A 25,240-nucleotide genomic window follows, 5' to 3' on the forward strand; every position below is an offset into this window, starting at 1 on the left:
ATCACGTACCTCGCAGGATTCATTGTTCCGCTCGGTGGTTTGTCGACGCTACTTACAGGCAGGAGTAATGAACTTTACTGCACAGAGGTCAGGGAGTCCCCCCCCCCCTCCCTCCCCTTCCCGCTCGGTCTTCCCAGTCTGATAAGCAGAGGTCACCGCACGCAGCTGCTGCTTCCTGTCTCTGGGAACCGCGGCGATGCTCCAGTCCCAGTACCCATGGAGGGAGCGCGGGGTTTCCCTGGCCCGTCGCAGCAGCAGGTGGGGGCGTGCGGCTCCGTGCGGTCCGTCTCAGAGGTCACCCAGCATCTCCAGCTCCTCAGATGTGGTCGAGGCCGCGGAAGGGAACGCTGGGAAACAACTGGACCGGAGTCAAACTCTGGGCTGCATATTACACATATCCCATAATATCACAAAGATTTCAATTAAATTCTCATTTTGGTGGAAATATTCTGCCTTTTATTTTTACTTTTCCCCCTCAAATTGTTCTAACTTAATTCCATAAATGTCTCTTTTGTATTTTGACCCCTCTCTCACCGCGTCGGTTTTCCCAGACTTTGTTTTTGCCAATCTTAACCTGCAGGTGCATTCTGGGTAATGCTACTGGTTCCCAAGCCCACAGGAGCTTCGGGGGGAGGAGGGGGCAACACAGAGGACTGAATGTGACCCAAGGGTCCAAACAGATGCGCTTCCATTCATGGACACACGCAGACTCCAACAGTGACTTTGTGTCCGTGTGGAATAAACCCAGCTGATTTATAATAAGGGAGACGCAACGTAAACATTAGGAACATACAGTATGTCATCTGGCAGACTCACCCTTTCCTCCAGCTGACCTATGAAAAGAAACGGACAATCTGACAGAATTGAGGGTTCAAAACCGCCCAGACTCGGACACAAATCCGTCAGACGGCTACTGGGCTCAGGTTCCAAACACGATAGGACCTCTGAGTGGCGTCAGACTGGAGCAGCACTCTGAGGTCACAGGTCCGGGTCCAGGTCGGGTTCTGAACCTCAGGCCCCGGTCCAAGTTGGAGTTTTAAGCCTCTATCCGTGTCTGGAACATTAAGAGAGGTGAGCTGTGGCATCTGCGAGCTCTTCCATGACTCCAGCAAAGAGGGAATGTTGTTCATAGTCTTCAAACAATACCCCTGACCGATCGGCTCTTTCCTGGGTAAATATTTAAAGCTATCAATTTTTCCATTTTGTTAAACACGCAGCATCGCAGGATTAAAAATGACACTGAGAAAACAGGTCGGCTTCAGCTCCGGGGAGGTCTTTGAAGATTCCCAGCCACATTTATTTATCCAACGGCTGAACTTTAGGGTTTACAGAGCGAGAGGTCACCGGCTGAAGAAGGCTTTAATGACCGCCACTACTTAACACTGTAAAACACAAACAATAAATAAGTCAAACATCGAGTCTTTTCTGGGTGAACACGGGGCGCCGAGTCGGACCAGGAAGTCAGATTTCCACACGGCCAATCAGCTGTTTGTGTCGTTTTCAGGGCTCAGATAAGAAATTTCTGCTAAAGTTAGGAAGCTGTTCCACTATTTAACTATGACTCAGCAGAAACAAACTGGAATGATGACTGAGCCTGAGCATGAAGGGCCTCAAAGGTTTGTCTACACAGAGAAATGGTTTGAAATGGAAACACTAGGATCCCCTTCACACACTGATGTTAAGGTTAAGTGTAACTGCCAGCATTCTTGTCTGATTAGGTGAAGTTCAACTTTCTAAACTCATCCATCAGCCCACAATCAGTGCATTCAGACTTGAAGGCTGCTGGATATCAAACAGGTTGATGTTACGTTTGTAGAATACTGAGCTCTTCTGTGGTGAGGGGGACCGGGGGAGGACCGGGGCCCGTGTGTGTGTGACAGGATGTTCTATTTCTCTGTGGAGAAGGCTCTCTTCATGAGCGGAGGCGGGGTCTTCCCTGCTTCGTACAGAGACTCGGGCGGAGGGGAGCTCAGGCAGCACCAGTCCGGGATGCGACCCATCTGGTTGTAGTAATCCCTCGACACCGAGCGGCTGCCCAGGATGTCCTGCAGCGCCCCGAAGATGGCACCTGGAGAGAAGAGGAAGGTCGGGGTTCAAACAGATCTACAGGCATGAGAAGATATTTGTAATGGTGTGTGTGTGTGAATCGGCCTCCAGACTCATAAGAACCCAAACGACCCGATTCCACACAGAGCTCCATGTCTGACCTCCCAGCCAGGCGGTGCAGTTGGGTTTGGCGGGCGGTGCGTGGAGGCGGAAGCTCTTGCTGGCCAGGACGTCGCAGTACTTGGGTTTCTCCACCAGGAGGCGAATCTCTGCCAGCAGGCGGTGCATGAAGCCGGGCAGCATCGCCGTGCCGCCGATCACCAGCAGATTCTCAGAGAGCACTTTACGCGTGTCAATGGGGCACTGAGGGGTTCAAACACACACAGACCCACAGACAGACACACACACACACACACACACACAGACACACACAGACACAGAAAAAATTCAGCAATTGCACATGAAACTCGTAACAAAAGTGATCTGCCGGCCCTGCGTGTGATGGATTTCTTGTTTTATTCATTTATTTAGCTCATCATCTCCTAATATCTTGTAAATAAAAGCGTGCAGATGAAAGAGATGAAGCCTCATTAATCCTCCTGGGGTTTGTCGCCTCATATCAGCGCTGCAGGAGGAGACGAGGCTGCCGGAGGAGCTTCATCAGCCTGAGTGCAGCCCGAGACGTAAACAAAAACAAGATGGATGGCGGCAGCTGTGAGAGGCTTCACTTAACCGCAGCGCCTCCTGCAGCGTGCGGAGGAGCAGCGACTCCGACTGAAAGCAGGAGTGTGAGTGTGAGGAGTGTGAGCCCAGCGTGTCAAAGTCAAAGTGTCAGAGTGTGTCAGAGCCGCTCCCCGCGCACAACAGCACGCCGTTGTCAGGCCAGTAGGACCGCATCGGCTCAGCGTTGCCATGGTAACCGCACTACAAGGCTGCTGTGTATATATATGTGTGTGTATTAAGAAGGCTTTAAAGAAAGTCACAGGTCTGCGGCAAACCAAAGGCTGCGGATAAGTGATGCATAGGCACGCTGCAGTCTCTCTCTCTCTCTCTCTCTCTCTCTCTTTCTCTCTCCTCCACCCCCACTCTGACCTGAATTTGACCTGAAGTTTCACACAACGTCGGGCAAACACTTGACTGAAATCGTCCTCCATTGTCATCACCTGCTTCACACTTTCAAGTGAATTGCAAGTCATTTCTACAGTGTTCCTATGGCAACCAGGAATGATGTTTCAGCCCTCACACCGCCCCGTCCCTTTAGTCTGGTTAATGCTGGTGTAGCAGGTGTGAAGTGAACATGAATTTAAAGTCGCGTCCTGTTTTACAGAACAAATCCATGGAAGCTGAACTCAACCATGTGTGTGTGTGTGAGAAATGACATCATCTACCTTCACCAGAGTGTCCAGGATCAAAGAGGCCACGCTCTTCTCCTCGTTGTCTTGTTCAAACAGGATCTCCATCACAGAGTCCCTGAAGAGGAGAAAGGTTCATCTTTAACTCACAAACCAGAAAACTAAAAGACTAAAGTCAAGTTGTGTTTCTATTGAAGGAGCAAAACATGAAGAAGCACCTGATGGAGCCTTTGATATGGAGGATCTTGTCTCCGCCCAGCGGGTAATCCACATCAGGAGGAGGGGCCGGCCGCTACCAACACACAACAAGGGACGAGAACGTTCAGTACGGACCGAGATGATATGAAGACACACACACGACTCTACCCGACACATGGAGCGTCCCTCACCTCAGCCGTTCCCTCCAGGTTGAACTTGGCCTCCTGGATCTTCAGGCCTCTCTGCAGGTCGCTGACAAAACACGTTCTGACTGCAGGAAGCAAAACCACAGCAACAGTTACAAACAACACCACACACCCCACCACACACACACACACACATCAGGAGTGGTGTGGGACAAAGAGAGGTGAAATTCAAACGCACCCTTGATGTCCTCCACCGTCTCCTCTGGGATCGTCCCTGAAAAGATGAAAGAAAAGAGACGAGAAGTGAACGAGACATTTTAATTTCCTTGGTGTCGTTTCTGCACAAATTGAACTTTCACTTCTGGTTTCATCTCTGTGTTTGGTTTGTGAGACTGAAAGTGAACACACACCAACACACACACACTGAGAAACCTGTGCTGATGTTGGATTTGGGGGAATTTAGCAGCGTTCTGTGTGTTTGAGGATTGATTACAGACGGAGCTTCACTCTGCTTCCTGCAGCTCCACAATGTTTGCCTTGATTACAGATGAACACTGGATATGAATCCTGCCTCAGGCTGCTGCAGCTCCTCCCTCCAACACTGAAGCTCAGAGAAGCTTCCTCAACCAAGATCAACACAGAGGAATTCACCCAAACATCACACAGAATCAACTTCTTCAGAACAGGAAGTGAGGCATGATGGGTAGGAGCCATTACCCAACATGCTCTCTACGCTGTCACTCAAACATGTGATGTATATGCAGCTACACGGGATTTACCTATAGCAGATGGAACGCTCTGCCCACTGGTAGAGTCTGTGTCCACAGTGCACTGATCCACAAGAAGACCCTCCAGCTCCCTACAGAGGACACACACACACAGTTATAACACACACACACACACACACACACACACACACACACACACACACACACACACACACACACACACACACACACACACACACACACACACACACACACACACACACACACACACACACACACACACAGGTGTACTTACTTGTGGATGGCCTTCCCTCCTAAAGGCAGAGCCTCCCATGCAGGCAGTATGGGGGTGCACTCATACACCTGAGTACAGAGTTAAGGCCCAACAAACTAACATACTAAGAAACAAACTAAACCAACCATAATAATATAGCTTGTAGAAATGACAAATAACAAAACAACTTATCACCAAGCTTCAGAATTCCTTTTGCATCTGAAATCCTAAACTCAACCCTGCCTCCTGACATGATCTGTGTCAGGCTGTGAAATGTTCCAGATGATTCCATTTCCTTGCGTGATCACAATGAATCCCGTTTGCTTTCCCCCCCAGTGACGTCTGTGGTGGAGGCTTTGTATTGTGGCGTCTAAAGGGTTAATGAGTGGAGGATACAGGCAGCACCAGCGTCTCTGCGTGGCCACAGTCCATCACCAGAGCAGAGTTGATCCCCAGAGTCATGATGGACATGAGGTGACTCGGGGCAAACAGCACAGAGGGAACCTGGGAGACAACAAGTCAGGAGGGTTAAGTGATGACATCGTGTTTAGAGCCGGGTCCATTACTGAAGCAGCTGCTGTATTCAGGCTCAGATGAATGTCTTCTCGAACCTCAAACTGTTTGAAGAAGACCTTGGTGAGCGTCTCTCTGAAGTGGGACGGGCAGAGGATGGACTCGATGATGACCACTCTTCTGTCTCGAGGGTTCACCAGCAGGTGCCTGAGTGGAGACCGTGAGGACACGTTCTGTTTAGATGAACTATAACGCTTGAGCATGTGTGGCTAAGCCTGACTGGGTGAGGCGGCTGAGTCTGACCTGAAGTACAGTATGTGGATGAACTCTTTGAGGTTGACGTACAGCTCCTCTGTGTTGATGTTGTACTGAACCACTTTGACGGGCTGAAACACAAACATCACAAAGGAGGTCAACACATGCGTTTCCTGTTTCCCCCCGCCCTTTGGAATGAGCACACGGAGATCACAACACAGCGCCGTCTCACCTGCTGCTGGCCCGGTTTCTGGATCTCGCTCGGAATGATGAACCTGGGCCCCGTTTCCCCGGCAAAGCCACATCTGCAACAAAGAGATGATGATTTATATAAGAAGGCCTGACGTGCAGAAGAAAGGGGGAGACCAACTGCAGACAAAGAGATCATTGATTATCAACCAACGCTGCAGAAGATCAGACAATCATGTGAATCCCCCTGAGTAGGATTCTTCTCTTTTTTTATAAACTGGGATCTGTTCAAGAACAAACAGTTCAGACACACACACTCACATACACCAAAACACGTGTAAGGACTGAATCATAACTGTGTTCTCTGGTTTAGTATAGAAGTATTGAAATGCAGTTGTGATTAATAGCGAACATGTAAACAAGGAATCTTTGGACACAGTTTAGAGCCTTCACCTCCAGATTGTAACTCCTATTTATTTGTGTTTTGCCATTCACGGCACCATGGAAACGTGGATCTATGAAAGCATTAGCTGTCTGAGTTTAGCTGCCTGTTAGCATGCCGTGCTAACTGACAGGGTACTTTATAGAGGGAAGCTAATGGGGTACTCACTTTGTGTACGCGGCTCCTAAATCAATGACGATGGCGGTCTTCTCCCCTCCGCTCCCCAGCCCGTCAAATAAGGGCATGGTTGTGTTTTGTTCGTGTCAGGGCCGGAGTGATATCACCAGTTATTGTTGACAGTGGACATTCATCGCATCGGAAAATTGTTGTCTTCCTGTCGGGCTGGGTCGGGTCCTCACAGTCCCGTTGGCGTCGTGTTTTTTGCCTGATCAAAATTGTTTTATGTTTGGAAAAGATGAAGCCTCATTCGGATCACAATTCCCTTTAATCGCGAAAATACAAGTTTTCTGTTCATCCGTTTTAATGGCAGAAAAAAAGTTGTATTCGCAAATGTGAATCTTGTAAATCCTACCTAGCATCTCTTACTTATCTCTGGTTGCTTTTCATGCTGCCTTAACGTTCTGTCGGAAGCAAGCAAGTAGGCGTATTTACAATTGAGAAACTCAGATTTTCTGGGACCCGAGTAGCCAATGTAGACGTTCTGTGTCGTTAAAATACCTTTAATTCTAAACACTACGCTACTGTTATTGTTATTCAAGAGCACAGTAGTAATGAGTGGTAATGACGACTTCGAGTCTGGGAAGGGGGAGCTTACGAGGAACATATGAACGCAGCATAGGTTAGAGCTCAACAAGAACCCGACAAGAGACGAACATTCCCGAAGGGTTCGTGCCGCATCCCTGAATTACAAATCAGGCCCAAAACATTTAACTGTGCACCGTTTGTGGACTGAATTCAGAATGTTGTAGAGTTACAGTGGAGCTCGGAGTCAAAACCGAAGAATAAACTTGTAAAATCACTGATTTAAAACAAATAAAAGTGGATGAACAAAGATGGATGTAGCTCAATTACACACCAGCAACTCAAAAATAACAAATAATCAGGGCCATTACCTTACGAGGTCAAATCGGATCTTAACAAAGAAAAACATGATGCAGATCAAAACTTCAAAACAATCGACAATTACAATTTTGTGTAATACAAACGTGTGAGCCAAACCGCACGAGTTACAGGTGTACCTTCATAGACACAGAAACCATGACGCAATAGTTTTTGTGGGGGTAAATGGGGGTTAGAAATGACCCGCACCTGTCCCTACAGGTGACCTCTGAGGTGAGGTCCACCAGCGGTCCACCAGCACCTGACGTGAAGAAGAAGATGTGAAAGCCAAAAAATAAAATAATAAAAACAGATCGCGAACCATTTAATACCTCAATAATAAATCTAAACGGTCCTAAGCGCGCTGGTGTATAAATCAGAGCGGTGTGCAGCGTTAGAGACCGATGAGACAGGCGGACATACGTATCAGACTTTGATTCAGTGACGTTGGGCTGCACAATAACAAGCCTCTCCTTCCTCCAGCCTGCTCCTGTGTTGTGTTCACAGCAACAGATTCTTTTCTTTGGCACCCTGGGAGAGAATCGGTGCCGAAGCCCGGCATGAACTCCGGCAGGTAACCGCAGTTTATTATTCTACATACACGGTTCATTACTCGTTTCACCGTTTGAGACTCTGCTTCTCCGCCTTGGATGAGATGCTGCGGTGCGTTTGAGGCAGCAGACTCACAACAGGACGACGAGGCTGCAAACGAGCGGCTGACATGTAACCAAACACCGCAGTGTGTGTGTGTGTGTCTGTGCGTGCGTGTGTGAGCGCCTCTTGACGGCCCCGCACGCTTCTGTCTCTGTTCCTGCGGTGTGATCACTCTGTGTATCGATCAGTGAGGAGGTGCAGGACTGTTGCCTCCTTTTTCTTTAGGAGCGACACGTTGCTGCCTGTTTTTGTTGTTGTTGTTGTTTTTTGCAATTATAGCGTGCAACAAATACGTATATACACAGTTGTACATGTTTGTTTGGTCGTGTGTGTGTGTGTGTGTGTGTGTGTGTGTGTGTGTGTGTGTGTGTTGTGCAGTCAGGTTGTAGTGTTGAGAGAGGCGCTCTTGTTTATGTAATTAGCAAATTCAAACATCCATAGATCCATCAGGACAGGATGGAGCTCAGGGAGTATATGGCGCTATTTATAGGTGAAGTGCGGAGGGGTGCTAAGGAGTGCTGTGTCAGACTCTCTGTCTCTCTCTCTGTTTGCCTATCTGCCCCACTCCTCTCTATCTATCTATCTATCTATCTATCTATCTATCTATCTATCTATCTATCTATCTATCTATCTATCTGTCTGTCTGTCTGTCTGTCTGTCTGTCTGTCTGTCTGTCCCTTCTTCTGTCCCCTTTCTATGTCTCTGCTTCTCTCCTCTCTCCCTCCCTCCTCTCTCTCTCTCTTTCCCATCTCCCCTGTCTCTCTCTCCCTCCTCTCTTTTGCTCCCTTCCTCCTCTCTCTCTCTCTCTCCCTCCCTCTGTTTCTCTCTGTCTGATCCTCTGCATGTCTTCCAAATTACACACGATGAACAGAAGAGTCAAAGATCAAAAGGAATTTGGTCTAAACTGGTTAATCCGTCCAAAACAACAACACGGATCAAAGCAAACACAGACAGCTCCGCTCCTCTAATCCACCTCCCCGCCTGTCACATCTTTAGCTTTCCCCTTTTTTTGTCTGCCACTGCACACTTTAATAATGTCACCTGTCTCCCCCTTGCAGACACCTCTGCCTCGCCTGTCTGTCCACGTGTCTGCTGGGTGACAAAGTACACAAGTAGCAGGCAGACAGCATTCAGACATCAGGGACGCCTGTTGGCTTCATCGTTTGACTTTAACCAGGCACCCGAGAGGAGACGGAGGCGATGAAGATGATATCTGGGACACTTCACGGCCTCCTCCTTGCCGGGACTTGTCTGTGTGTCTATGGTACCCCTGTCCGTCTCCCTACAGAGGACAGCGCCTGTGATGGACTCTGCTCCAGTTCAGTGACACCTGCTGGGTCAACGCATGTCGGACCCTCGGACTCTGACAAGTTTCACCCGTCGGAACTTGTGACTGACCTGATAGCGGATGTGGGTGCAAAGGGAGGGGCTGACCCACATGGACGTAAAGCAGCACCCGTGGGGATCGCTCTGATGACGCAGACGGAGACAGAAAACGGGGACAGACACGTCGGAAGATCTGGGCCGAGCGAGTCTGGCAGAGAGGCATGGAGCCGGAGGATCCGGGCAGAGGCGGAGGCTCAGAGACGCCCGGGTGTAGCTTCAGAGCTGTCAGAGAGCGAACCAGCCGCCATGGAGGAAGCTGCACCCTTCCTCAACGAACCCACGTCCTCCTCTGCAGAGGAGAGAGGGCAGCTGGACGTGACCATGAGCTCGCCAAGGTCAACTCTGCTTGGATTTCCTTCCTCCTCCTCCTCCGTAGTGCCGCCGCAGATGGAAGCGTACAGCCTGGGCCTCACAGCGTGGGAGGCCAGCGAGCTCACCCAGGGAGGGGGTGACAGAGAGCGGCTGCCCGGGCTCGGGGAGTCTCTCCTGGATGCAGACGAGGAAACGAGCAGGCCGCCCTTCACAGATCCTGCTCCTCCTTCCATGCAGAGGCCGGGTGCCATCCTGCTCTCTCCCCGGGCCTCCACTCCTCTGTCAGGATGGGGACAGGAAGGAGTGACCCTCTCCACGCTGCTGGACCCCCTCCTACCTGAGATGGGACCCAACCTGATGTCCAGAGAGGGCGGCCCTGACAGCCTGTGGACGGAGGCGGCGAGGCCGAGCGGCGGTGAGTCTGCAGAACAACACAGGCGTCGCTATTTTCAGAACCAAGTAACTGGCTGAGGGAAGTGATGTGAGGGGGAGGCAAGGACAGGAATGTTCTGTAGCTCAACTTTACTTAAAAACACACACTCACTCACACTAACTGCAAGCGCCTGTACTGCCCTGTACATTTCCCAGCATGCATCACTCTTCTCAGTCACCTTGCTTAGAAATGCAGCTTCTACATTCCTTCTTCCTTCCATCTCCCATATTTTCCAGCTTGCAGGGTTTTTGAACATGGAGGGGAAATGAAATGAAAACCACAGATTGCCTTTGATGATCGGCAAAGAGGCTTCAGCTTCTCCTCTGCGCTCCACTTTGAACCCCAGATGGGCCCGTGGCTCTCTAATTACCCTCTATTCCTGACTCAGGCTTTAAAACACAGAGCACAAGCGGTGTGTTAGTACACACACACACACGTCTTACACACCTTCACCTCACCCTCCACACTGAGGCGGGTGATGACTCAGTCAGGCAGCAGGGGGAAATGGAGTAATGGAGTCGGAAGCAGCCAGTATGTGTTTGTGGGGGTCGTCTGTTTGATGAAACTTCCTCCCAGCAGGGATGAAGATGAGAAAACAACTCCACCTGTCATGAAAGAGGGCTTCAGGCTTTATAAGGACTTCCCACTGAAGCTTTGAAGGAAACACTGCAGCATCAACACTTTGTCCTCCGAGTCATTTATTGCCTTCACCCGTCTCTTCATCTCCTCCGTGTTGATGTTCAGAGAGAGGGAAAGTGTTTTCAAAGAGAATATTGTGCCTCCAAACGGGTGCCTGTTTCAAAAAGCATCCTTGTGTCATAAATACTTCAGCTCTCTGTGCTGGAAGCTGCTGGAAGGCTCATACATGTTTTATTCTGCCTGTCAGGAGAGTTGTGACTAAAATGCTGACTGGAGCTGAGACCTCATCAAATATCAGCTGTCAGTGACTTAAGCAGCAGCAATTCATCCTCATTTCTCTCTCTCTAATGTGATCACAAACACTTCAGGCTGCACTGTTTCACTGCCAAAACAACAAATCCACCTTTGGGAAAGAAACTTCCCATAAGGCCTTTAATAATTATAACCCTAATACTAACATAGCACATATGAAGTCAGGCACTCAGATATGCACAAAAACGCTGGACCATTGTGTGCTGTTAAAACAATGAAGATTTTAAATTGGATGCAAAGCTGGCAGCCAAAGAAAGACAAAAATAGTGGATATTAAATCCAGTAGCTTATGTGGGAAAATGCAGGAATGCAGTTCTGGTGCTTCTGTCTGGACTGAATTTAAAGCTGTGTGTCACTCACCACTCTCTGTGTGTGTGTCTCTCAGTGGACACCATGGTCCCTCTGTCCCAGGATGATGCCACAGAGGGCACGATGTCATCAGAGGCTCTCCCTCTCATCTTTGAGCCGTTTGACGACATCACGCCAGAGGCCGCAGCAGCCATCACCCTGGTACCCGGCGGTGCTCAGCCTCCTGCTGCTATGGCAACCGGAGGAATGCCTCTGTCAGAGGTGGACCTTGACCAGCTGGTCACCGTGGAGACAGACAGTGACGGTCCGTCCCATGCCCCGCCCCTGCTGATACCAGACTGGACGTCACCTTGGCAGACATCTGGCGCCGAGCTCCTTGAGCCAATCAACCCCTCAGGCCCGTCTGTCTCCCAGCAGCAGGTCGGGACGGAGCCCGGACCATCGGAGGCTCCGCCTGAGAGAGGTGATGTGATGCTCAATGTCACCATGAGGCTCTGTGATCACGTCCCAAATCAATGTTTCTGCATTATTTTGCCGATTTAATAAAACATTTAGAACAATTTACACCACTACCATGCATTTTCCAAAGCAGAGATCAATTCTTCCATAATTGTGCCTTGGTTACTGTGTGTTTGAACTGTAACTATGGACATGATGGCACAGAAACAATATTCAAATAAATTCCTGTCATGGTCATTTTAGTTCCATCTTTTATTCCAATATATATTTATTTTTTGCCCATTTTATTGCCTTGCCAAAACAAGCCTCTCAGCCCTCATTTTACGATTCATCAGTATTGTGCACACAGGATGAAAACACGAGCTGCTCCAATTTTTCCCTTGTGTGTTTTGTTGTGTTAAGATGCTGAGAGGACTAAACTGCCACACACCACTCGTCCCTCTCTTTCATCCGCCCAGCATGCTTTGACAGCAGTAACCATGGCAACCCATCGGTCTGTGTCCAAGTCCCGATCAGGGTTAGAAGAAATGGAATCTGAGGGTGAGACTCGACTCGACTCGACTACGCCCAGCTGCAAAGTTGAAAGGAAATATATGATTTACTTATTTCCTTTGTTTCCTCTGCAGAGGAAGCCAACGAGGAGGAGGAGGAGGAGGAAGAGGAGGAGAACTCAGAGGAATCAGAGGAGGAAGAGAGCGAAGAGGACCTGGCAGGAACACCAAAAACAGCCTCCACACAGCCCCCATACAGCCTCATCCCCCCACCCCCTGTCTGGGTTCAACGCAACCAGGGCCTGAGTGAGAGAGAACACACACACACACAAACACACACACACACACACAACCACACAACCACACGACACACACACACACCCACACAACCACACACACACACACACACACACACACACACACACACACACACACACACACACACACACACACACACACACACACACACACACACACACACACACACACACACACACACACACACACACACACACACACTTGAGGAGCTGTCCTGTATTATGTAATGGTTTGGCTCTTTCCTTGCAGTGCGTAGCTGGGTTGAGCTGATCAGAGAGAAGGTAAGACTGCCCCCTGCTGTTCATTACGTGTCACTTCTCTTCATAATGGAAGAGCAGGTCACATTTTCACTAATAAGCTCTTCATGATCATGTTGAATGGTATGGTATGTCATCCAGGTAAAGGGGGAAACCTGCCATAAAAGGGGGACAAGAAAATCAATTCAAAATGTACTTTTCTCACTTTTAAATATTATGGTTGAACATGAAGGACCTTCATTTCCGCTCTACATTTCTGAACATTGGTTCTGGCCTCAGTGTTGACCTTTGCGTGTGGTTGCTGACAGGCAGGCTACGTGTCGGGCATGTTGGCCCCAGTGGGCATCGGCATCACGGGGGCCCTGCTGATCGTCGGCGCCCTCTACACCATGAGGATGATTCACCGCAAGAGGAGGAACAGCTTCAAACACCAGAGGAGGAAGGTCAGGCAGCCTGAGGTCAATACCCATCCTTCTCTTGTTGTTTGACAATGCTTTTGAACCAAACAATGACCTCCAACCCAAGAGTCTGACTTACATTCCACACAAACCAAAACATTCTGAGTCCAAACCCGAGCGTCTTCCTCTGGATTTGTGCAGAGCTTTGATTCTGAACATGACTCAGGCTTTAACTGTGTAGGAAGACAAAGGTCCTTCAAGGATGCGTCCTGTAAAATGAGACGCAGCTGTGGAGATGAGTGTGGATCACGTCATCAGAAGTAAAGTTGTATATTCTTGTTTCTTGTTTTGTTCACAGCAACCTCGCGAGCCCAGCAGCAGCCGTCAGGACCAGGCCATGCTGCTGGCCGACAGCTCCGAGGACGAGTTCTGATCCTGCCGTCTGGAGTCCTTTTTTTTGTCTGTGACCAACGGCTGACGCTCCTCCAATGGAAGCCCGGCGAACATCACTATCACTATGACTACCGCATCTCCAATCACCCCCGGGCTGGTTTGGCTGTGACTCATCTGTGTGATTGAGCATAGGGAACGATTTAAGGAGAGAACAAAGGTCAGCTTTGAACCCGTCGCCCCCTCCCCTCTACCCCCCGTTTCTCAATGTTGTCCTGTGAGGGTTTTGGCGTTTGGACGCCGTTGTGATGCACCTTGAAAAACAACTGTGACATTAAAATAAACTCTAATTCATTTTTCCAAATGGTTGCCAGGGTATCAGCAGCCTGAAGGTGCTGCTGGTAAAATGAGAGATATGTTAAAGTCACACTCTTACTTTGTACGTTCTTTTGATTTTTAGGACTTTTACTTACAGAGTAGGTAACAAATAAATATTTCTGTAAGTCGTCTCATTGTGTAGATGTAAATGACACAACTTAGGACTTAAAAAATGAACTGCAAAACATGAAAATAATGTAAAATAGCCGCAGTATCAAAAGAAGTAAAAAAAAAAGGGCTGAAGAAGAGTTGAGACGTGACATTGTGTATATAAATGTACATGGAGCTGACGGCGCTCAGTGTTAGTGTACATAAACCTGACATGTAGGATATTTACCTGAGTACAGTTTAGACATATTTACATTATTAAGTTGCAGAATAAGGTGTCAATGATTCATTAACGATCACTTGTTCTAAGTTCCTGTGTGAGAAGCACAAAGAAGATAAAATGATTCTACAAAAGTATGGAGCAGAAAAACAATATGGTGGTGTGTCAGGAACATTTAGACTCATTAAAGCAGCAGTCTGTGAGTGTGTGAGTGTGTGTGTGTGTGTGTGTGTGTGTGTGTGTGTGTGAGGTGGGTGGGAGTGTGTACATAACTAATCGTAAATTCTGTGTTTTTAAATATGTTTTGTTGTTATCTGGCTGCTAAATGTATGCCTGGTGAGTAATTAACTTTAATCCAAGACAGATTTTCATATTCGTCTAAAACGTCACTGAGGAGGCCGTGATGTCGGAAATGATAGATACATTTATAGTTCCATGTTTGTGACAGAATCCCTGAGTGAATAGTGAGCGTATGAATTTTAATACTACTTAAAACACTTCCTCTGGTCCCTGAATGCACCGCAGGCTGTGACAGGAAGCAAAGGATCAGCCAACGTGCTGGAACTTTGCAGGAACATTCAGATGTGAAACAGGAGATAGAGGAGATAGAGGAGAGGAAGGAGATAGAGGAGAGGAAGGAGAGGGAGGAGAGGGAGGAGAGGAAGGAGTGTCACATTGAGACACACTGAGCTCGCAACCTCACAACTAAATCAGATAAATGTAGTCAAAGGTAACAAAGTGATTCATCCTCCGTTCATCCTTACAGTAAATACGGTTAATAAGAAGGACGCAGTGTTTGGGCCTGGAGCTCCTTACAGCCTGATAACATTCATCACTTTGCCACGTTCAGATCTTAATCCCACAGTTCATCTGTATGCAAACTCCACACAGATGTGAGCGTGACGAGCCCAATGAGACCCGAGTGGTTCTTGGGTTCTGTCTGCTTTAATCGAGAGGAGCCGCAGGCAGAAGCAGCAGATTCTTGAATCTCGGCAGATCAAATTCAAAGCGATACGTTGTCCTTATTTCACGATGTAAATAAGTCAAACCTCCTCTGTTGTGGTTCAGAATCCTGTAATAATGTCATTAAGTGTGTTTTGTTGTGTTTCTGTACCTTCATGAGTGTGATAGGACCCACAGCAGCCTGTGTGTACACGGAGAACAGGGTCAGTGTGCTGGAAAAATAACTTCTCTTCTTCTGTTGTCTCTTTGTGTAGATAGAAAACAGGATGTGATCAAATAAAAATAAAATAAAATCTTTCCGACAGACGTCTGCAAGTCTCATGTGTTCAGTTAATGCTCCGTTTATTTTAAAATCACTTTTGGCACTTATTGGGAGTTCATACCTCTGCCAAGGCTGAGCTGAGACAGAGAGAGAGAGAAAGGACCCCCCGGTGTGTTCTGGCTGCAGTAATATCACAGGGATCTGACACGGTCCATCCAAAGGCCTCAGAGTGGTCAAGTCCTCTCCAAACATCTGCAGACTGCTCCAGCTGACACACACACACACACACACTCACATCAACCTGTCAGGACCTCATCTCTTCCTCCCAAACACCAAAGCAGAGCGGGCTGGAAACACAACAGGTGTGACGTGTAAATGAGCCAGGCAGCAGACAAGATAATCCAGTTTACAGCATTAAAAAAATCAAATAATTTATTTCTGTGTTCTTTTCCCACATTAAATAAAAGCTATCGGACATTTTCCAGATCCAAATCAAAAGGGGAGGAGACGGGAAGAGGAGCAGGGAAACACAAATTCTGACATGCAAAATAACCCGACAACCCCCCGCACACTTTCTCTCCCCTATGCATTCGTTGTGGATGGTGGCGCCGGAGTGGGGGGGGGCGAGGGGGGCCGCTGGTTCTGGTGGCCCCACAGACTGTAGGAAGCCCTTGTGGCTGGCTGGAGAGACCACATGTCGCTTTATCTCGTCTGGAGGAATCTTACAAGTGTAACTCACAAAACGTGGGATGGAAAATGTTGCTGGATGGCACAGGGATGAAGAGTCGCAGAACAGCCGACGGCGACGACGCGGGCGAGCGGCTGTTAGTGAGGATGTGACACGACGCCGCCCGAGCCCTTCAGTCTGTGTTGGAGCCAGACTGTGACGCCACAGTGACGCAGGATTCAAAATCAGAAAGGAAGATAAACGGAGAGCTTCCTTCAAAACCACAACTGAATCCATCTAAAGCTGAGGAATGGGTGCAAACGTTCAGAGACGAGTTGGATGAAGCAGTGTCGCAGCCTGACTGACAGGTTTAAAGGGGGACATATTACACACCGTCACATCTGACCTCATCTCAGCTTCACTTGGGGGTCCAGACTGAAACTTATACAAAAGTGTTAATGAGCTAAAAAAGATCCAATTAGAGACGATTTGACATGAAGATGTTAACGTGACCTCAGAGTTCAGGTTAAACCTTCCTAACTCATCAAACGTGTCTAGAAACAAACCAATGAGATACTGGCTCTTCAGCACCGCCTACTCTTTTCTGATTGGCCAATTTAATCAGGTGACTCAGCGGGTGAATGTCAACGTGTCACAGAAGTTAAGGACCAATGAAAACAAGGCTCTGGACCTGTGGGTGTGTCTAACTGGATGACCTCATGTTGTTCAACATACTATATGACATCATCAACACGAGGGAAAAAAACATATGTCCCCTTTAAGAGAAGATGCCTTGTTTATTCAGTATTGGCGTCACGGTGAGGAAGAGCAGAGGGCCGAGCGAATGAGAGAGCAACCAGGAGGCCGCTGAGTCGTGTGGAAAAGTGACGAGCAAAAATGTAAAAAACACTCTCACGCTAATCAAACATCGGCATGAGCAAAACAAATGAGCACAGAAATATTAAACCAATCCGATCAATCAACCAAAGCCCCGCCCACAACCCAATGATGATCCACAAACACACACTCAATGAGTCCCACCGAGAAGAACACACACTCCATATACAAGTCTGAAACTGAAGAGAAGAAGCTGGCCTGGCCGCTGACGTGTGCGTGTGTGTGGGTGGTGAAGACTGTAAACATCTACTCTCTCGCTTCCTCTCGGCTAGTTAACCCTTTAAGGTCCCAATCTGCACGCCGGCAATCGCGATAAAGCTGAAGATATCAGCCGAGAACACGTTAGTAACAACTTCACGGTATTTTTTTTTTTTTTTACATTAGTTTGCTGAATGCGCGATGTATGTGGACGAAAGCAAACAGGGAAGCGTGATAAAACATTGCCCCTTGTGGTGATGCTGTTTTATGCAGTTACACAAAGCAGATTCTGGGTTTGTTTTGATGACCCACAAACCGACAACTGCTCTAAGCTGCACTTTGGACACACAATGTCCTCCTGCGTCTCTGCCGGTCGCTCCGATTGCTGGCTGTGCTTTGGACCTCTAAGGGTTAAAGGGGAAATAAACCCACGTGCAGCATTTGCATCCACAGATAAGCTCGTCCACCCCGACACACCGGGAGCGTTTCTCTCCCCGTCCCATGTGTGGTACTAGATTGTTTGGGTGGTTTGTGGGGCGTGGCAGTAACGCTTCCTGCAGGCAGAATAAAAGCAAACATGTCCAACTGCATAACGAGTCAGAGAATACTAAAGCTTAGATTTGACTTGAAATTGCATAAACGTAACTTGATGCAATTTGTTTCCCCCAACATGGAAAACGTTCGGCTTTCTTCTGGGTTTATTCTCCCCTTTCCGAGCAGCCGGTCGCTCTCCTGCTCGCTGTCACTCACGCTTTTATACTGAAAAGATAGTGGAGGCGTTTCTGTTGCTTCCTGTCACTTAAAGCTCAGGAAAACAAGACGGAACCATGAAGGTGAGATGTTCCTGTGCGGGGGCCTCTGAAAGTAGAGAAAGAAAAGTCTGAACAGCATCCATCCACACCACTGTCGCACATAAACATACACACACACTCATACACACTGCAGCAATTTCCAACAGAAGTTTTGAGCTTTGTTCATTCCGCTTTGTTTGGGAGAGACAAAGCCGCTGAAGCAAATTGTCCTTTTGCCGTGATTAGTGTAGATCGGAGCGTCCGGAGATACGGAGACGTTAGCGAGGTTGGCTGTGTGTGGAGTTGGGGGCACCTGGGGGAAGTGCATGCTGGGCCGGGCCTGTGCGGGGCAGCATGAGGTCATACAGGTGTGTGTAGTACAGGAGAGCATCCAAATAAAGTGAAAGCCAACAAAAGGAATAAAATATCATCTGCTAAGAATACTTCTCTAGTTTCCTTTTATGGAGAGAGAGAGAAACACACACGCGCGCGCGCGCACACACACACACACACACACACACACACACACACACACACACACACACACACACACACACACACACACACACACACACACACACACACACACACACACACACACACACACACACACACACACACACACACACACACACACACACACACACACACACAGGAATCCAGCATATGTAACACTTCACCTCCAGTTGGGGGTCACAGCAGACCAGCAGCAGGGCGAGCGAGGGCGGGGTGGGGTGGGGCAGATGTGGAGGAGTGACGCTGGCAAAGAGGGAGGAGCAAGGAGGAACGAGGAGGGGCGGAGCCGCACTGGGGACCAATCAGAGCATTTTCACTGCGTACACTGTGTTTACACGCCCATGTGTCCACGTCAGTCCAATCAAGTATACGTGACATTTGAAAAAAAACAATAATCCAACAACGACAGCTCGACCCGTGCGTGTAAACGTACTGATTGGCGCCTGGCCGGTTGTTTTCCCCCGCCCCCTTTACCGACAACAAGTCTGTGATTGGTCAGTCGCGTGTCGTACTTCTCACTCAGTTTAGTACAAATACAGCCATGTAGATGCAAGTTCCCCCTAAACACTAAACGTAACCCTGGAAATGTTGGTTCTTCTGTATTTGCTACAGACGTCCGGACTGTCAGCCTTGTTGTCTGAAAACACGGGAGGGGGGGAAAACAAACGACCCGGGAAAAAAAGTGTGATGTCAGAGGGGGCGAGTCGCTCAGCTTCTCTACGGGCTTTAAATTAAGTTGTTTTAATTTAATTTAATTAAGTTATTAAGTCTGCTCTATACTTTGCTCAGCTGCCGAGCGCCTGCACCTGCGTCTGCGCCGCGTGGGGGGGAAGAGGCGCCGGACGGTGAGGAGCAAACGTGAGCGAGGAGTCTTTGTGAGAGGCCGGGTTTCCTCCTTTTGGGGATCATTGCAGCAGCTGGCAGTGCGTTTGGGATTAACAAGGTTTGATCTGCAAGAATGAAAAAAAAGTAAAAGTAACTCATCGCCCACAATCCTTCAGGGGTTAATGAGCGTGAAGAGGAAGCTGAAGCGGCGACTCGGGGCTGCAGCTCCAGCCGCTCCAGCGGCTGGCCGACGTTTGAGGCTCTAATGGAGTGATTTGTTTCGATTCAACTGCTCTGCACCGACATTCTTACACCAAACAGAGGATCAGAGGGTTTCACCTCACACTGGGTTCATACACACACACACACACACACACACACACGTTAAAATAAATGCATGCATATCTTTACAGGCTTCAGCCCGGCGGACGCGGAGCGACAGGAAGCCGCCGGCACCGCGCCCGCCGGACACGATGGGGAAACAAAAACATACATCTGGAGAGAACTACACGCACAGATCTGCTTGCACTCATCTCTCACACACACGCACACACACACACACACTCACGCTCGCTCCAAACGAGGCGGCACAGACACACAGTCATAGCTTTGTCCGTCCTCTGTCCGACTTACGGGATTTTAGAAAAGAAACAGAAAAATAAACTCCACAAATGTTTCCTTTCCAGTCCGTTTTTGTTTTCGCGCCGCCGCTTCCTGGTTTTTCGCCGAGCGCCGGGGTTCCTGCGGTCTCTGGGTGGCCCCGGGTCCTGCAGGATGGCTCGGTGCAGCGCCCCGTTCTGACCCGCTTCACTGAGCACGGAGGTCAAAAGGTCACGGCCCCTCTTCCTCTCACGCTCCCAAAAAATATCAAGGGGCCCTCAGGAGAACATCTGGAGGGCTTTTAGTCTGTTTCAGCCTCGAGGACCAAACAGAGGGTGTGTGTGTGCGTGTGTCTATGCATACCTATGTGCATATGTGTGTACTGTGAGTGTGTGAGTGTTTATGTGTGTGTGTGTGTGTGTGTGTGTGTGTGTGTGTGTGTGTGTGTGTGTGTGTGTGTGTGTGTGTGTGTGTGTGTGTGTGTGTGTGTGTGTGTGTGTGTGTGTGTGTGTGTGTCATGACTCAGGCAGAGCCGAGGCCGTCCGGCTGATAGTGTGCGAGGTGACCAGCAGCCACTGTCCCGCCCTCCCCGTCCCCTCTGCGTCCCTCTAGCGGAGCCACAGTTTGAGCCGCAGCGCGTCCACACCGTTCAGGTAGTATCTGAACAGCCGCTTGTCTCTGACAAAGCCCAGGTTCTCGTACAGCTTCAGCGCCGACTTGTTGGTGATCTCCGTCTCCAGTACGACCTGGGGACACAGAGGTCAGAGGTCAGACAGTCACAAGGTTACGACCATTAACTGCTGAGGAAACGCTCGGCAGTGATATCGGGTCACAACATGCACATCTACAGGAGAGTCCTTTAAAGCTGAAGCACTTTCTAAACTTTGAGAATGAGGGGAATCAGTTCTCTATGCAGCCTCACCTCGTCACAGTCGCCCTCCACCATGGCATAGATGGCCTTCTTCACCAGGTTTGTACCTGCAACACACACGCCTCAGTCAGTGACGACAACAATGAGCCGGGAGGGGAACAACACCTGGGTCTTTACGTCTTTGGAACTTTGACTGCAGTTATGAGACGAGACACGAGAACCTGAACGCCACACTCATAAAAGTTTGACTGTTACAAGACGACATTATGGACGACCTGCGTGTAACTATGCAAGTATGCATGAGCCCCGAGGAAGAAAAGACATGAGTCAGCGCTGCATAAAACACACTTAGCTGAATAGCTGCAGGAGGGAGAGAGAGACAAACAGAGACAGAGAGAGAGACAGAGAGAGAGCGAGAGAGACAGAGAGAGACAGAGAGAGTGAGAGAGAGAGAGAGAGAGTCTCCCCCGCCTCTGTCAGCTCTCTCTCTTCAGTATCAGTTCTTGTTAATCTGACTCTGCTGCAGTCTCGTCTTCATCTTCCACCTGCAGCAGCACGTAAGCGGCCTCACAGGGCAACAGGCAGCTGCTAACGTTACAGTGAAACCACGGAAACGTACCGATGCTTTTCCTTCTGTGTTTGGAGTCCACGGCCAGCATGGCGATGTAGCCGCGACGGAACATCTTCTTGTGCATGTCCAGCTTACAAACAATGGCGCCGACACACTCCTGCTCCACCATGGCCTGTGACACAAACACACACACACTACCACCCGACTCAACTCAGATACTCGTTCTCGCCCTAGCAACAGTTCCTCTAAAGTCCCTGTCACTCTGCCAGAGCAGGACTTGACCTCCGACCTTTGTTTCAAGGCGCTTCCTCTCATGTCACATGCCGCATTCCGGACAAACTGGAACTGGGAAGTTTGTGACCTTGAGGCTAAACAAAGACATTGTGTCGTTGTTGCAATGTTGAAAACGGCCCTGAAACCTGGAATGTTGTGCGACTCACAGTCATGTTGGTTTGCATCGGTTGACAGCCAGTAAACACGTGCAGTAAACATACCAACTCCCAGCTGACACCTCCTGTGTGTGTGTGTGTGTGTGTGTGAGCACTGTTCATGTATAGGACGTCTCACTGTATCTGCACTTGTCAGGACTAACTGACAGAGAGAGGTGGAGTCGTTTCTTTAGAATGAGCCAGGCTTTGTTTACACTGCGCTCACATTTGAGAACACAGACAGAACGATTGTGACACGCTGGAAATTTGACTAGGATCTAATGATTTACAGGAAACTGACATCTAAACCAAGTCAGCGACGTTAGACCTTAAATTTGGACCATGAGGATGTTTGCTGTCCCATGTGTCTTCCTCTCTGCTGAGGGTCTAATGGGACCATTGTCATCTTTAACATCCTGTAAACAACTTGCAAATCCACTTCCAATGCCTGGCCCACATATGACCCAAAATTATGTTACTATGGCGACACAAGCAGGGATTGGCCGAGGCAAGAGAGGCCTTGGCCAATCCCCGGTTTGAATGTGTCTCCTCAGCAGAATGACAACAATTATAGCAAGATCTTCCAAAATTACTCAGCTTCCGCAAAACAGTTTGAGTTCAGATATTTTTCCTACAACTTATCCTGGAATTCAAACAATATTGGATTAGTTGGCTGTTGTGCATCTGTTATGTGTTTCTGTAGTGGTTTTGTAATGAACTATGTGACCTATTCACTCGTGTTATGACACAAACTGTGTGAACATGTGTGTGCTGACAGGGCGCCTCTGGGGGCCACAGCCCGGGACCTGGCAGTGACTAGACTCGGCCCTGGGTGTGTGAGGGTTTCACTGGTCCACTTACCAGAAAGCAGAGCTGCGGCCAGTTGTGGATGAAGTACCTGTAAGTATAAATGGAATAAGGCTCGGATAAGTCCTTGGTGATCAATCTCATGATCCACGGCATCTGCAGCTCGGACTCGTAGCGGACGTAGCGGATCCCGTGGCCGCTGTCCTCCTCCGCTCCGCCCGCAGAGCCGCTCAGGTCGAGCCGCGCCAGCTCCGCCAGGCAGTCCTCCCCTCCGGCCCCGGCTGTGTCCGGGAGCTCGGGGGGCAGCGGTCTCTGGAGCTCCGCGGGGTCGCGCTCCTCTTTCCCTTCGTCCTCGGGGTGGCTGTTGGCCGCCTCCGTCCTCGGTAACGCCGGTATCCCGTTCATGCTATTGTTAATGAGGAGAGGGAGGCTGCCGTTCTTGGTGAAGGGGCCGTGGCCTTCGTGTTGGCACCGCTCGCTATTGTTTCTGCTGCTCGGTGTCCCCTCGCTGCCGCTGTCACAGTTCTCTACGGACGGTCTCGGGTTGTCCGCTCGGCTCCCGGTGTGCTGGGGGCTGTCGCCGGCCTCGGGCGGACTGGCCGAGCCGTTGAGCTGCTGCTGCTGCTCTCGGGCTTGCATTTTAAGGTGCAGCGCCGCCGGGCTAGCACGCGTTAGCATGTTTTTCGGTTTCCTCTTCGCCAACCGTTTGACTTCTGTCACCGGCTGAGACTCCTCTCCGCTCCCGTCGGACAGGCTGTCCTCCCTGTAGCAGGCCGGCTCTCCGTCCTCCCCAGCCGACTCTGCGCTCCCAGCCCCGGGGAAGGGAGGAATTTGAGCCGGGGATGCAGGCAGTGCGCTACTAGGCCCAGTCGGCACTGTGGCCATCCCACCGCATTAAGGTGGAGATTCACGTTTGAAAAACGCTAAATACAATCTCATCCACGAAGCGAAAGGTTATACTAACACGATACACGTCACTCGACCGAATATTGTGTAAATCCGAGGATTTTGGAGCAAAATGGTCCACTCGTTACGTTTGTCGCTGCTTTCACCTCGATTTCCCTGCTGCCGCAAAGTGCTGTCGTAGCAAACGCCATTGCAACAGCAGTCAGAGACGTTTTACGACAGTGGTGTAACGCAAGAGGAACACTGTTTAAAAATAAATAAGAGTGTAGATTTAAACATCTGATGAGTTATTGGAATACATTATTAGAAGTAGTAATTTGAAAAATTTGGCATTTTCCCACAAAATATTTTCTAATGAGTGAAGTAAAATAAATTATACACTAATATTATTCATCCAAAGTGTTTTAACAAAAATTCTAAAAGGGTGTTGGCGTCAGCTCTTCCTTTTGTGTTGCAAATCCTGGAAATGTTTTTAATTTTCCAGTTTTACATAGATTGGCAAGAAGTTTGTACTGCCTATTTGGGAAAAGTTGAAGAGTTACTGTTTGTGTTCAATCTAAGACTTTTCACGGAATGACAATAAACTTAATTTTGAAACCCCACAAGAACTTCCCCAGAGCAGAAGAAATCAGAAAATTAAATGATTTATCCAGGAAATCGATAAAGACTAATGTGAAAATATAAACGTATACATTTATAATTTTATTTTGAAGAGGCTTTTCACGCTTACATTTGGCAATCCTAAGGTCACGTGTTTAAATCTGGACCAATGTCAGCGGTCATCTACTTTGTCGCTTGTGAAACCATTCGTATCGATATAGAAAGACGTTTCACTTCTCTTGTGTACGGAGCTATTTTAGTTCCCTACCACCGGGGGGCGCTAAACCGTTTAGACGTCGCCTGCCTAATGTCACACAAAACCCGTTTTCCAGTTTCTCCACTAGATGTCGCCAGTAGATCAAATTTGTTGGCGTTCTGTCACGACCACAAATCTCCACGTTAGAGGCCTAAATACTAAATTACAACCATAAAATAGAAGCAGACACTTGAGAAGTCTTGTTGGTTTTAATGTGCGCGTGGAGCATTTGGGTTTGTTTTGTTTCCTATTCAGCACAAAGATAAAGAAATAGAATTTCATCCTCATGGCAGCTTGACCTGACAGTGTTCAGACCCGACTGACCTTTACTTCAGTCAGCAGTCAGTTAGTTCAGTCTAACTCTTCCTAGGTGGCAGTGTTGCTCTACTGAGTCGTGGAGAACCATCACAGAACAGAGACCTTGATTTGGCAAAGGTCTAGGTGTGAACTCTCAATTTGCAAAGTTCTGCCTTGTTTCCTGATATGTGCATGCAGGTGCCCACATGGCAAAGAAGAGAGAGAGATAGATAGATTGATAGAAAGAGAGAGAGAGAGAGAGAGAAAGAGAGAGAGAGAGAAAGAAAGAGAGAGAGAAAGAGAGAGAGAGAGAGAGACCTTTGAAAGCTAAGCCTCTGAAGAGCTGGGATCAGACGAGCACAATCAGTTCCCCCCTTCCAATCTCTTTCACGGGCGTATCTACATGAACAGGCTTCTCTTAATTACTTTCTCCATCACTTAGCGAGCTGTGGCTGCGACTGGGAGCCAAAGACACTTGGCTGCTTTGATCCCACATTCACATACGTGTATCTCCTCCCT

At 48.8% G+C, this 25,240-nt stretch overlaps 3 protein-coding genes across 4 annotated transcripts; 1 reads left to right on the top strand and 2 right to left on the bottom strand.

Annotated features, from left to right (window-relative positions):
• Positions 1-1,252: 1,252 nt before the first annotated feature.
• actr10 (actin related protein 10) lies at positions 1,253-6,614 on the bottom strand. Its single transcript, XM_076160212.1, has 13 exons — positions 6,312-6,614; positions 5,745-5,817; positions 5,561-5,643; positions 5,356-5,464; positions 5,141-5,248; positions 4,766-4,833; positions 4,522-4,601; positions 3,981-4,016; positions 3,788-3,867; positions 3,617-3,690; positions 3,435-3,516; positions 2,208-2,409; positions 1,253-2,068 (listed from the first exon to the last, which is right to left on the bottom strand). Exons 1-13 carry the CDS (start codon positions 6,386-6,388, stop codon positions 1,887-1,889), a joined length of 1,254 nt encoding a protein of 417 aa, XP_076016327.1. The 5' UTR covers positions 6,389-6,614; the 3' UTR covers positions 1,253-1,886.
• A 623-nt stretch (positions 6,615-7,237) lies between these two features.
• armh4 (armadillo like helical domain containing 4) lies at positions 7,238-14,538 on the top strand. Of its 2 annotated transcripts, none has more exons than XM_076160122.1 (8): positions 7,238-7,776; positions 8,915-9,969; positions 11,324-11,710; positions 12,109-12,246; positions 12,333-12,503; positions 12,765-12,796; positions 13,081-13,230; positions 13,529-14,538. In XM_076160122.1, the coding sequence occupies exons 2-8, from the start codon at positions 9,057-9,059 to the stop codon at positions 13,601-13,603; spliced, it is 1,866 nt and encodes a 621-aa protein (XP_076016237.1). In that variant the 5' UTR covers positions 7,238-7,776; positions 8,915-9,056; the 3' UTR covers positions 13,604-14,538. The 2 variants fall into 2 exon arrangements, with proteins under 2 accessions (XP_076016237.1, XP_076016238.1); XM_076160123.1 differs by having other exon boundaries at positions 13,081-13,215.
• A 1,016-nt stretch (positions 14,539-15,554) lies between these two features.
• Positions 15,555-23,740, bottom strand: naa30 (N-alpha-acetyltransferase 30, NatC catalytic subunit). Its single transcript, XM_076160124.1, has 4 exons — positions 22,717-23,740; positions 21,476-21,599; positions 20,908-20,963; positions 15,555-20,731 (listed from the first exon to the last, which is right to left on the bottom strand). The coding sequence occupies exons 1-4, from the start codon at positions 23,545-23,547 to the stop codon at positions 20,594-20,596; spliced, it is 1,149 nt and encodes a 382-aa protein (XP_076016239.1). The 5' UTR covers positions 23,548-23,740; the 3' UTR covers positions 15,555-20,593.
• Between the last annotated feature and the right edge of the window lie 1,500 nt (positions 23,741-25,240).

Source organism: Genypterus blacodes, unplaced genomic scaffold (genome assembly GCF_046128005.1).
Source record: "Genypterus blacodes isolate CSIRO-AG114 ecotype Tasmania unplaced genomic scaffold, CSIRO-AGI_Gbla_v1 ptg000104l_1, whole genome shotgun sequence".
NCBI lineage: Eukaryota > Metazoa > Chordata > Actinopteri > Ophidiiformes > Ophidiidae > Genypterus > Genypterus blacodes.

Excerpts from the sequence above, each read along its gene's own strand:
- armh4 (XM_076160122.1), top strand. The coding sequence starts at position 9,057 with ATGAAGATGATATCTGGGACACTTCACGGCCTCCTCCTTGCCGGGACT. Across the intron at positions 9,970-11,323 it reads GGCGGCGAGGCCGAGCGGCG|TGGACACCATGGTCCCTCTG; the intron begins GTGAGTCTGCAG and ends TGTGTCTCTCAG. Across the intron at positions 13,231-13,528 it reads GGAAGGTCAGGCAGCCTGAG|CAACCTCGCGAGCCCAGCAG; the intron begins GTCAATACCCAT and ends TTTTGTTCACAG.
- actr10 (XM_076160212.1), bottom strand. The coding sequence starts at position 6,388 with ATGCCCTTATTTGACGGGCTGGGGAGCGGAGGGGAGAAGACCGCCATC. Across the intron at positions 3,691-3,787 it reads ACCTGGAGGGAACGGCTGAG|CGGCCGGCCCCTCCTCCTGA; the intron begins GTGAGGGACGCT and ends GTGTGTTGGTAG. Across the intron at positions 3,517-3,616 it reads CATATCAAAGGCTCCATCAG|GGACTCTGTGATGGAGATCC; the intron begins GTGCTTCTTCAT and ends TCTCCTCTTCAG.
- naa30 (XM_076160124.1), bottom strand. The coding sequence starts at position 23,547 with ATGGCCACAGTGCCGACTGGGCCTAGTAGCGCACTGCCTGCATCCCCG. Across the intron at positions 20,964-21,475 it reads ACACAGAAGGAAAAGCATCG|GTACAAACCTGGTGAAGAAG; the intron begins GTACGTTTCCGT and ends TGTGTGTTGCAG. Across the intron at positions 20,732-20,907 it reads TGGAGGGCGACTGTGACGAG|GTCGTACTGGAGACGGAGAT; the intron begins GTGAGGCTGCAT and ends CTGTGTCCCCAG.